This window comes from Parus major, chromosome 15 (assembly GCF_001522545.3).
Source record: "Parus major isolate Abel chromosome 15, Parus_major1.1, whole genome shotgun sequence".
NCBI classification, from domain to species: domain Eukaryota; kingdom Metazoa; phylum Chordata; class Aves; order Passeriformes; family Paridae; genus Parus; species Parus major.
The window spans coordinates 13,566,547-13,578,572 of record NC_031784.1 but is presented as its reverse complement, the minus strand read 5'-3'; the positions used below and the strand labels follow the sequence as shown (position 1 = coordinate 13,578,572).

The 12,026-nt window shown below is 48.5% G+C and overlaps 1 protein-coding gene across 6 annotated transcripts in view; it reads left to right on the top strand.

Annotated features, from left to right (window-relative positions):
- The window catches only part of AIFM3 (apoptosis inducing factor mitochondria associated 3), a 50,692-nt gene that overhangs the window by 31,493 nt on the left and 7,173 nt on the right, over positions 1-12,026 (top strand). For all 6 annotated transcript variants that reach the window (XM_015644129.1, XM_015644128.1, XM_015644126.1 and 3 more), the window contains 10 exons: positions 1,439-1,551; positions 4,364-4,450; positions 5,031-5,122; positions 6,847-6,977; positions 8,047-8,162; positions 8,485-8,556; positions 8,885-8,948; positions 9,885-9,961; positions 10,803-10,920; positions 11,797-11,895. In XM_015644129.1, coding sequence (XP_015499615.1) covers positions 1,439-1,551; positions 4,364-4,450; positions 5,031-5,122; positions 6,847-6,977; positions 8,047-8,162; positions 8,485-8,556; positions 8,885-8,948; positions 9,885-9,961; positions 10,803-10,920; positions 11,797-11,895 — 969 coding nt within the window. The remainder of the gene's footprint in view (positions 1-1,438; positions 1,552-4,363; positions 4,451-5,030; positions 5,123-6,846; positions 6,978-8,046; positions 8,163-8,484; positions 8,557-8,884; positions 8,949-9,884; positions 9,962-10,802; positions 10,921-11,796; positions 11,896-12,026) is intronic.

Below are 12,026 nucleotides of genomic sequence, written 5' to 3'. Positions count from 1 at the left end.
CCCGCACCTTCCCTTCCCTCCTCTCCCCTCTCCTCTCCCCTCTCCCCTCTCCCCTCCTACTTTCCCTTCCCCTTTCCTTTCCCACCTTCCTCTTGTCCCAGTCCAGAATTTCTGTATTGCCATTTTTGTAGAAAGCCTGATGGGATAAAGCCCATCTACCAAGTTTCTGGAATGGGTTAGATGCCAAGGCTGGGCCATGTTGTGGTGATATGGAGGGTGGGAGGAGGACAGGAGCTTCTGTTCCTGGGACTGGGAGGAAAGATCTGCTCTTGGCACATGGGTTATTTTTACATGAGTTTCAAGGTCTTGAATCACCAGATTCAAGTTGTGGAAATTGGGATCAGCTAAGGTGTGTCTCAGAGCCTGAGCAAAGGGGAAAACCAGCTTGACTGGGTGACATTTTTCCCTTCCCTGTGCCCTGGCTGTTTGTTGACTGAATGCCAGGATGGAACAGGCTGCTCCCTGAGGTCAGCTGGAATGTCCTGGTGTATGGCAGGTCTGGACACTCATCACAATCCTCATTGAGGTCACTCCACAAGACAGCATTAGCCACTGCTGATGAAACGTCTCAGGCTTTACCAGATAAATTCACAGGTCTGTTAAAGACCCGAATGTATTCTGGTGGACACCAAAGGAGATTTCAAAACTGGATTTTTGGGGAAGAAGTGTTGGGGAAAGACTGCTCATTGAGCCCTGTGTCAGGGACCGAGATCCAGCCATGCCCAGCAGAGCTGAGAGCAACTGATTGCAGTCCCTTGCATTTGTGAGGGTCATTCTGACATCAGCACAGCATCAGCTCTGGTTCAGGATGCTCCTGGCAGCATGCAAAGGATGTCCACCCACCTGTGTCTTTTTCCACTGTCCCCTCGCTCCATCAGTGGGAGGGTCTTGTTGATGGACCAAACCATGATATGGTCCAGGTCCATCTTCTCTCAGTGGTGTTACAGAATCTGTGTCCCTAAAAACACTTACCATGGAGTGAGGCTTCCTCGACTGAGAAGAGACTCTGGACTTCTCACCTGAGCTCTCCAGTCTCACCAGTTCAGTCAGGGAAAAAGGGACGTGCCAGCCAGGCACAGGGTGTGCAGACCCTTCCCTGACCAGAGAAATCCAAGGGTCTGAGCAGCTGCTTGTGGCCTGGAGTTTGTGAGAGATGTGTAGGCATTAGCATCATTCCTCAGATGTGCTCTTCGAGGGTTTGTGACAGTTTAGGGACAGACAGGAAGGTTAATGTCACAGTCCAAAGAGTGTCCCTTCTCCTGCCTCATGCATCTGCTCCAACCCATGTGAGCTGTTTGAGTTAGGAAATGCTGTGAAGTGAGGACAGGGCTGGTGAAGATGGCAGTTTTTGAGTTAGCCCCAGTGGGTTTAGCAGTAAAGGGCACAGACCTCCCAAGGCCACATACACATGGCTGTCACTGGTCTCCTTCTCCCTTAGGGGCAGCTGGGTTGGTCTGTGCAGAGACCTTGCGCCAGGAGGGTTTTTCTGACCGAATTGTGATGTGCACCATGGACAGACACTTGCCCTATGACAGACCAAAGCTCAGTAAGGTTTGTATCACTCTGGGTATGCCACATTTCTCCCCAGTTTTAAAATTTGCTCTAGGACCTTTCCCTGCTATTATTCATTACAGCAGCAAGGTTCTATTTCCTTCGTTTTCCTGTCTTTGTTTCCTTTGAATTTTCTTCCCTCTTTGTGACTGAAATATGAAACACAAAAAAGGAGTTGTTCAAACTGATATAAGAGTACTCCAGGAGAAAAACAAGGACATTCTTCCTTGTGTGGGTGGTAAGGCCCTAACACAGGGTGTCTAGAGAAGCTAGGATCCCTGGAAGTGTCCAAGGCCAGGTTGGATGGGGCTTAGAGCAACCTGGTCTAGTGGAAGGTGTCCCTGCAAACTGAAATGAGACAAAATGAGACGATTTAGTCCCTTGCAACCCAAACCATTCCATGATTCATATGATACTTTCTTCAAGATCTAATGGTAAGCTGTCTTAGCCAGCTTGTACCTGGATGGGTCTTTTTAAAGTGTTTCTGGATCAAAATCTTTAAGGCAGTGAGATGGAGCATGTGAAGAAATGGTGTTGTCTACCAGGGTTTTTATTAGTGCCTGTCTCTTGCTGCCCAGGGATGCTTTGTGCCGTAATTTGGATGATTCTCAACTGTCATCACAACTTGATAATTTGATGGAAGTGCAAAGGTCACTTTTTCTGGCACACATCCCATTTTGCATTCCAGTTTATAGACACAAGATGATCTTTAATCAGATTCTTTTGCTGCCGATTCCTGAGACTTCTTTGATGTCAGACAGCAGCTCAAGTTGGACAGCAGCATTTGACCTTGGAGCTTGGAGATAACGTAAGGTGAACTGTGTGTTGATCCTCATGTCAGGAATGCTTACCGGTGGGGACTGCTACAATCACAGCATCTGACTCTGCTTCCAGCACCCAAAAATGGGGTTTCCAGACAGGCAAACATGCACATGGCTGTTTGGGAGCATTCAGACCATTTCTGTGCTTCTGTGAGTCCTGCCTGGGGTGAGGAGCAGTTGCCTGGTACCTGCATCCAAGCATCACAGGGGTTGTGCTGGGGTTGCTCAGAGAATCTGAGAGCCCCTGTCCCAGCCAGACAGCTCTTCCAAACACTTATCCCCATGTATGAGTCTTAGATGGCTGTTCTTCTCTCTGTTAAATAGTAAGAGCATTTCACATGCAAGAGATGTTGTACATGGTTTGTTAAATCCTCTACTAGACCCCTCTGGTTGTAGTTGCTTTTGGAAGGTGCACAAAGCCCATGGTAGAGAAGGCACAATTTTTGGGAAGAGGGTAGGAAAAAATGAAATTTTCCTTAATCCTGTTGTGAGTGGGACTAAACCTGTTCAAGCCATTGGAGAAGGAGTGCTAACTCTGTAAGCAGCAGAGCTCTTGCTCCCTGAAACTGCAGCACTGCCCTTCCTTTGCCCTGCCCTGCCCTGTTATCAGTCTGTCTCCAGGTCCTGCTGGACTGTTTCCCTTTGCCCCCTTTGGCCCATGACCTATTCCCTGTGTGTTGCCACATCTGTTACTGTCCTGAGTGCCCCAAGCAGCAGCAAAAGCTGTAGTGGTTGTGTACTGCTCTGCCTTGCCCTCCTTACACAGTGTCACAGAGAGGTCAGGTGTTTCTCTCTGTAAATGTGGATTATCAAAGAATTTGCAGTAAAACCTGTATGATGCTGCCCCTGCCTCGAGTCCTCTAACACCAGACTCTCCTGAGCAGAGCATTGTCTGAAGTCAGAGTAAGGGAGTGTCTTGGCAGGCTCATTCCAGCCCCAGACCAGGCCACCTCCAGGCAGAAGGATCTTCAACATCCATCTCCATGGGTGAATAGGAAAGCCCTTGATTCCTGCATCCCCTGTTGCTCCTGGATCAAGCCCAAACATCATCCCTGTGTGGCATGAGTAGATGCTGGTGCTGAGCCTGTCCTGATCTACAGCGGGGCTTGAGCATGGCACCTGTGCCTGTTCCTGCTACGCTGCAGGCAGGAAGGGACACCAGCAGGGAGCAGCCTGCACACTCAACAGGTCACTTGATGCTCAGCTTGTCCTCAGCCTGAATGAGCTTGTGTCCACAGAGTCAGGAGAATGGATGATCATGGGCTCAACCCTGTGTGTAAAGATGTACATCTCACCCCAGTGACCAGGGAAGCCTGGGAAAAGCAAGAACCTTTATCTTGCAGCTGAAGATGTGCAGGTATGGGCCCCACCCCCTTGCTTCAGCATTCGATGGAACTTGTGCAGCATAAATTGGGTACTTTTTAAAGTGTATCCTTGTGTATTAATGCTGCTTATTCTTGCTGCTCTTCTAGCTTACATTTGCCCTGGTAACTGGCTGTTTTTCAAATTATCATAGAATGGTTTGAGTTGGAAGAGACTTCTAAAAGTCATCCTATGCCACCCCCTTGCTGTGGGCAGGGAATCCTTTTACTAGACCAGGTTTTGCTTCTGTCCAACATTTTCACAGCTTCCCTGGGCAACCTATTCCAGGGCCTTGCCACCTGTGTTGTAAAATCAGGCTTTTCTCTGGCTCCTGTGAACCTGTCCATGCTGGGAGGGGCTGCAGTTATGTCTGCTTTGCTGACACTCCAAAGCACTTGCTGTGGTCCTGCCTCAGCCACTCAGCACCAGCCCCACGCTGAACCAGCAGAGAAGGCACCGCAGCCCAGACCAGCCTCTTGTGACGACTCCTACTTGAACAGACTTTTATTCCAGCCCTGTAGAGCCATTCCCTTAACCTGTGCAACAAGTGCTGACTTGTGCTGGTAGCAGCTGTTTCTCCACTCACCCATTCAACCCACAGCAGCTGACAGAAAAATGGCTTTTTGCAGTCAATGGATTCCCACCCTGAGCAGATTGCCCTGCGCCCCAAGGAGTTCTTTTGCACCTATGACATCGAAGTCTTGACTGAAATGCAGGTAAGGAGAGTCCTGTGTGTACCTGAAGGAAAGTGCTGGTATGCAAAGGCTGTATTTAGGGAATGTGTCTCTGTTCTTGGCTCACTGTGTGCCAGTGTGTGAATGTTTGGTCTCCCCCAGCCCCTCAGAGTGCAAGTTGCCTGTGGTTGTTCAAAACACAGCTAATGCAGTGCTCCAGTGGCAGGAAGGGCACGCTGGGTGTGACCATGGTGTGGCCATCTGTGGTGACCATCATGTGCTACCTGCCATTCCTCATGTGGATCTCGGGAACCGGGCACCATCTGATAAGGATAATCAGCCTTTAAACAGTGCAGACAATGATGGATTAAATATTTCTCCCCATTATGTTATTTATATTGGGAGACCTTCAAGGATTTGTGAAAAGGCAGCTAGGAATATATATGCTGTGGGTTGGTGAGGTTTTGGACAGCGGGGGACTAAAACTAACAGACTAACAAAAAGCAACTAACAAACTAAAACTAACATGGAGTACTAAAACCTGACAGACAAGTTGATTGGGCTGGGACCTTGGTGAAAATCTGGGATTTCTTCCCTTAACATTATTTAGGAATGATTTTAGGTGGCGGCTGTGGATATCAAGAGCAAGATAGCTGTGTTCAAGGATGGGTTTAAGATGGAATACAACAAGCTGCTGATAGCGACAGGAAACATGTAAGCTTCAGACAAACATCTTAAAGATCAAGAGAAACTGTTTTATCTGAGAATGTGAGGAGCTTGTGCATGGGGATAAGGGATGAAATGTGGCAGGTGAATTTGAGCACTGAATTTGAGTATGGAAAAGCCAAGGAACACAAGAGATATTGGAAATGTCTGTATGTATCTACATCTATATATCATCATATATCTATTTCATATATATCTACATCATATATTATAGAATCACAGAATCACAGGATAGTTTTTGTTGGAAGGGATATTAAAATTCATCCAGACCCACCCCTGCTGCGGCCAGGGAACACTTTCCACTCAACCAAGTTGCTCCAAGTCCCATCTAACCTGGCCTTGGACACTTCCAGCAGTGGTAACAGAACCTTGAACTTATTTTCTTTAACAAAAGCTCCAAAGTGTAAATATCTTAATTTTTTTGAGGGCATTTTCTGTCACATTGCTCTTCTTTTCACTCCTTGATAACACTCAGCCCTGACAACCATCATCCCTCTGAATTTCCATCTTTCATTTTCTGCCAACCATTGAGATCTTTCTCAGTAATTAAGGCTTAACACTTTGCTGTTGCAGCCTTAATTAGATGTTGCTATTGCCCCATTCTAGCAGGCCCTTTGGGAGCCTTGGCCCCAGGATAGGAATTTTCAGGACTGAACCTGGTCCAGCCATAGGGAAAGGTGGTATTGATGTGCTGGGATGCTGAGCATCACCCTGGATTGCTGTTGTCACTTGTGCCCTGGAAGTAGTGGATTAGTTTGTTTTCAGTTGGAGGTCTGTGAAAATTGGCAGTTTAAGCTGAAAATGAGGCATCATGGCTCTCCTTCCTTGTGTTCCTTACATCAAGCCATAAAATGAAGTAGGAGAAATGCAGCCCCTGCATAATTTATGATCTGGGGAAAGGATGCTGTAGAACAGGCAAAGCAGGGACTTAAACTGGAAACCAAAGTGCCACCAGTCATAGCCAGTACCACAAGGTGTGAATAGCTGGTACTAGGTTGTACAGCATCACAGCCAAAATGCAATATGCACCAGCCACCCAATTAGGTTCAAAAGAGGATTTAGCCTCTGGCAATAATTTCAAAATTCTCATGCACAAGCTCCGGGTATACTGGGTAAATGTTTTTTAAAATATTTAGGATCTTCTGTCCTGTTTCCAGATGTGAGTCAGGTATGCAGGGGCCAGATATTTAAAAATATATGGGCTCCAGTAAGTGCCTGGGGAGGGCACAGTTAAGCTGCTGCAGCATCAGAAGTGTGCCCATGGGAATGGAGAGTTCTGCTCTCTGCATCTGCAGAGCCTTATCAAACTTTCAATATATGACTCCAAAGCACTGCTGGAGGACAGAGTGAGTTTTCTATGTTCCATTAAATGTCATAAAAATGTTATGACATGCCAGTAATTGAGCATAGCAAGTAGAGTAAAGCAATGCCTGTCCTGTGCTGGCTGCACTGCCCCAGGAAGGAACTCCCCTGAAGCTGTGGGTACACCAGTCCGTGATGGATCTGGGGTGGCTGCTCAGCATCCCCTGCTCCACCATTGGCCAACAGCATCTGGGTTTTTCCATGTTATGTCTCCAGCCCAGAGAAAGGTGAAAAAAAGGAAAGTTGGGAATGTTCTTGGAGCCCCAAAGAGAGTGTCTGCAATCCTGACTGGGCACTGAACTCTGTTCAGAGTTGGGAAAAGCAGCTGTATCACCCTCAGTGTTTTCCAGGCCTAAAACTCTCAGCTGCAAAGGCAAAGAGATGGAAAATGTTTTCAACATCCGGACACCTGAAGATGCCAATCGTGTGGTGAAGCTGGCCACGAGCAAGAATGTGGTGATCGTGGGAGCATCCTTCCTGGGTGAGTCCTGGCCCGTGTCCCTGTCCCAGCCCTGCGCCTCTGCCTGCAGAGGGGAAAAGTCCCTTGTCCTGGTTGTCACTGCCCAGTTAGAGGTAACATCCCCATGAAATTGGACGTGGGATAGTCCAACCTCCAGCCCCAGTTGCGTGTAACGACATTTCCGTGCTGAGGAAATTGATTTTTCAAAGAGGCTGGGCTGGCATGGACACAGATATTTCTGTCCCAGTCTGAAAAGCACATGTCAAGACAAGTACTGGTGCTCACATGGGTCCAAAGCTGGTGTGTCTAGAGTTGGCTTCAGTCAGGAGAGTCTTTTTGGTGGGTAGGAGCCTGTGGGCTTATTCTCTTTTACATTTTAGGAGTATGGTGAATTTTTAAAATGCACAGGAAAAGTCTTTGTTTCTTTGATGGTTCTTCTTTTTGCTTGATATGGTTCCAACAAAATTTTTGTGAGTCCAACAAAATAAGAGTGGGTCCTGCAAACCTTAAATGTAAATGGTTATTTACAGGGAATATATAGTCAGGGAATTTATTGTGAAATGTTCATTATTTGTTTTTCTTTTAAAAAAGATAAACTTGCTTTTAATGGCTGAATCAATATGATCTACAGAAAACCATATGGTGTGGGGAGCCAATTGCAAACTGCAGGTCATGAAAAAGATTATTTTCCAAAAAACCCCACAGATAGAAAATGTTTTGGTGGAGGTTCCCATGCAATTCCCAGCACTGAAATTCAAAATTCTGATGGGAGAAAACAGCTGCTCCCAAGAGCTGAGGTTGTCCCAGCCGTAGGACGAATGTTTTCCTTGGCTGAGGTCCCTTGTTCCATATTTTTACCAGGGCACTTTGGGATTTCATAGCCAATTCCCCCTTTTGGTCTTTAAAACCTACATCTAAGAACACCTGAATCCGTGTGATCCCTGGTGTGATCAGGTCTGGTGGCTCCCCAGGAGTGCAGCTCCAGCCTCCCCACTTGGAGTGGGTAAAGCTGTTCCTTGTCTGCAGCCAGGGACACAGGTGTGTGCAGTGTGGGTTAATGTGGCTGCTTGGACTTGGTTCTCTTCCCCAGGGATGGAGGTGGCCGCCTACCTCGCGGAGAGGGCGCACTCGGTGTCCCTGGTGGAGCTGGAGCATGTTCCCTTCAAGAAGTTCTTTGGGGAGAGGGTTGGCCGTGCTGTCATGAAGGTGACCTTGCCTTCCCATCTGGGGGGGTTGGTAACAGCAGATTTTGCATGTTTAATTTATTGCTCTAATTAATTTACTTCACATTTATTGACAAAGCTGTGATGGCAGTAGTCAGTGAGAATGGGCTGTTTTCCCTGCCATGGTCCACGTGCTATGAAGCACCTTCATCTAGAGCCATCTTGGGGATGTTATCCCTTTAGCAGTGCAGGTCAAGGCAAGTCTGCAGGGTGGGCAAGGCAGTGCTGGGGGCAGTGGGATATCAGGACCAGGATGGTTCAGGATCCTGATGTCCCCTGCTCTGTCCCTTGTCCCCTCCCTCCAGATGTTTGAGAACAACAGGGTGAAGTTCTACATGCAGACAGAGGTGTCAGAGCTGCGGGAGCAGGAGGGGAAGGTAAGTGGTGGGCAGGGGCTCCCTGGGGGTACTGCTGTGGCATCCCCCAGAGCTGCCATTCCTTTCCTAGTGGGGTTTTGCTCTCCCCTCTTCCCTATCCCCTGAAATTCATACTCTTGGATTTGGCCCCCAGGAGCAAATGTATGCCAGTGTGGTGTGTGGGGTGTCTTCCTTGCTCCCACTCACCTCCTGCTGCTTTTCTAAGGAATTATAGTCAATTTGCATTTCACAAACGAGGTGAGCTGCCAGCTTGGCCTCCTGCTGCTACAGAGGGGTTTTGTCCCTAAAATAACTCTGATGTGCCCCCTGCCCCTTGTGTCTCCTGCAGCTGAAGGAGGTTGTGCTGAAGAGTGGGAAGGTGCTGCGTGCTGACGTCTGTGTCGTGGGTGTTGGTAAGGGTTGTGTGGGTGCAGAGCCAGGAAGGGAGGGCAGAGAAGGAGTTGGAGGGGAGATGGCATCAGGAGGTCCCTGGGCTGGGTAGCCAGGGGTACTGGCAGTGGTCTGCGAGTCCTGCTGCACTGCCACACGTGAGTTTGCATATCTAAAAAAGGCATTTCTAGAGCCCCCACAACAAAATCCAAAAAAAAATATATTTCAGAAGTAATCCATTTTTTTCCCAGGAAAAAAAAACACATTTGAAGCAGTTTCATCCTCTCAAGATATTTTTTATTAAAACTTCCCCAAACTGAATTTTAATGTGTTTTTTTTTTTCTTGTTAATTACTGCTTACAGCAATCAAAAAATGTATCCCATACTATAAAATAAAATACTCCATAGAATATGATATTTTTCCCATTTACACTTGGGGGGGAAAAATTCCCTTTCCTTCCCTCTTTAAAATGCTGTGGACTGGAAGAACCACAGAACTAATTTAATCCTGGTTTTGTTGTTTTTATTGACTACTCTAATCTGTTAAAAGGCTGGAAGTGAAAAAAAAAAATTAAAAAACTAAAAGGAAGGTGAAAGAAATATACAGACTGGGGTGAGGCTAAGGAGCCCTGCCTGGAGACTGCGAGGTTCCATTTTAAATATATTTTTTTTCAAAGTATCTATAAAAGAGAATTAAATTGAAAATTATCTCCAAGCACTTGAAAAGGCAAGTGGACAAGTTACACTGTGGTGGCTTGGGCAGAGCAGGGATCCTGAGGGACCAGAGGCTGATGCAGTGGGGCTCTGTAGGGTATCAGATCGTGCTCCACACTCCCAGAGTAGCTGCTGCCTGTCCCTGGGGGCAGCCCCACTGCCCTGGCAAGGGAAAGGCTTCAGGATCAGCCCCCAGGGCTGTGGAGCACCAGACACTGCAGCAGTGGCCTTTGGCTTCCCCCCAGGTGCAGTCCCAGCAACAGCCTTCCTCAAGCAGAGTGGCATCAACATCGACTCCAAGGGCTTCATTGTGGTCAACAAGGTGAGCCCAGGGGCAGCCCCTGTGGGAGGGAGAGGAGGAGGAGCTGGGTCAGCTCTTCTGGATGAGCTTCCTTGGGGCTCCAAACTGCTATCACAGGAGATTTTTGTGGCCTTTTATTTGCCAAGATTGGCAGAATTGGAATTTTTTGAATTCTTTGGGCTGGCCTGTGCAGGGCCAGGAACTGAACTTGATGACCCTTGTGGTTGTCTTTAATCTCAGGATATTCTGTGAGATGCTGAGATTCTGGGAGCATCACTAGGAGTGCCTGGGACCTCCATCTCTGCAAGTGGGGGGTGTGCAAACCCCAGACCTGGATGCTCTGGCTTGGGTCTGGCTCTGAGCTGTCCTGGAGCGGTGTGGATATTTAGAGGGGAAAAAATTGAGATAGATCCATTTTTTCAAGGATCCTAAAAGATCTCATCCTTTCTCCCCACCACCAGTGACTGCAATGGGAGTAGTGTTGGAGCTGGTGGGTGCTGGTGCCTTGGGCAAAGGAGTCAGGAGGCTGTGGCTCAGTGCCATGCAGCGCTCATCCCTGCAATAAGCTGGGCTCTATCTGCAAACACCATCAAACCCCAGACTTCTGAGAAGGGCTCCAGGACACTAGTCAGTGTGTCTTTTTAATGGATAACCCACTAGCTGGGGGATACTGTAGGTCCCTGCATGTGTGTGTTCTCATTTGAAGGTGAAGAAAGCTGAATGAAATCTCCTCTGGGGGTCCCACAGCCCAGGTTTTCTGTGTTCTGAGGGACTGTGGCAGCTCTGGACCACTCCAGCTCTGGAGTTTCTGTTCATGTAGGGCTCAAACCCCACTGATGCCCACCTCTGTTTCCCCCTGCAGATGATGCAGACCAACATCCCAGGGGTCTTTGCTGCTGGAGATGCTGTCACATTTCCATTGGCCTTGAGGAATAACAAGAAGGTGAATGTTCCCCACTGGCAGATGGCCCACATGCATGGTAGGTACTTTGCAGAAAAGTGCCTTTTCCAGATTCTTAGGAAATTTCCAAATCCTCCAGGGCAAGAATGAGACAACTGCCAACAGAGAGACTGTTGTGGTTGTTTTGAACATTCTGAAGCATGTGTATCTTATACTGCCTGTTGTACCTTCATCTGTCAGCATTCTTGCCAAGCTTTGCCTAACAATGCCTCATCACCAGCACAGAGGAGCCCAGGGACAGGCTTTCCCATATTCCTTTTGCTCCCTGGCACTGCTGTGGGAGCCAGCTCTACTCCCTGTCCCAGGACATTTTAGGAGCTCACATCCTAATGCCAGCCTGGGCTCAGGTTCCCAGCTGGACTTCCCACACTGCCAGGCTGGCCCAGGAGTATTCAGCAGAGCTCCGACCCTTCTTGCCTCTTGTCAGCCTGGAACCCCTGGTGTGATGGGCTACCCTCATGGCCACAGTCCCACAGGGAGGTTTCTTGTGCCCTGGGTGAGAGGTTTTGGAACCACAGCTCCGAATTCAGTCTTTGGACACCTCTCCCTTGTTCAGATATGCTTCTGCAGCAGGGACTGTACTCCAGCAGTCTCCATGCCCTTCAAGGGTTTGTCTATCCCATCCCCATCTGGGGTAGGAGCTCAGCACACTGTCAACCCTGTCACTATTGCACAAGCTGGGGGGAAGGAGTCCCATGGGTATGCATGGCTCATGGCAGTGGAGGTGATGAGTAGGAGCTGCACCATGGGAAGGAGTCTGAGTCCATCCTCATGTATTTCCTGCTTTGTCTTTGTTGCTGTGTGGGTTTTCTCAGAAGCAGTTCTTGGTTTTCCTGTACTCTGTGGCTGCTGGTTCACTTTACTGTGTGATGTTGTGACCTGTGCTCTCTTGCAGGCCGCATCGCCGCGCTGAACATGCTGGCCCACGGCACGGAGATCAGCACTGTCCCGTACCTGTGGACAGCTATGTTTGGGAAGAGCATCCGATATGCGGGTAAGGGGCTCCCTGGGGCTGCTGAGAGTTTGTGCTGCTGGAGGTGTCCTGGGACAGAAAAGCCAGGGTCATGTCCTTTACTGGGAACCCTCCCCACCAACTTCTGCCACAGGGCTGCTTCCCTGCCTGGC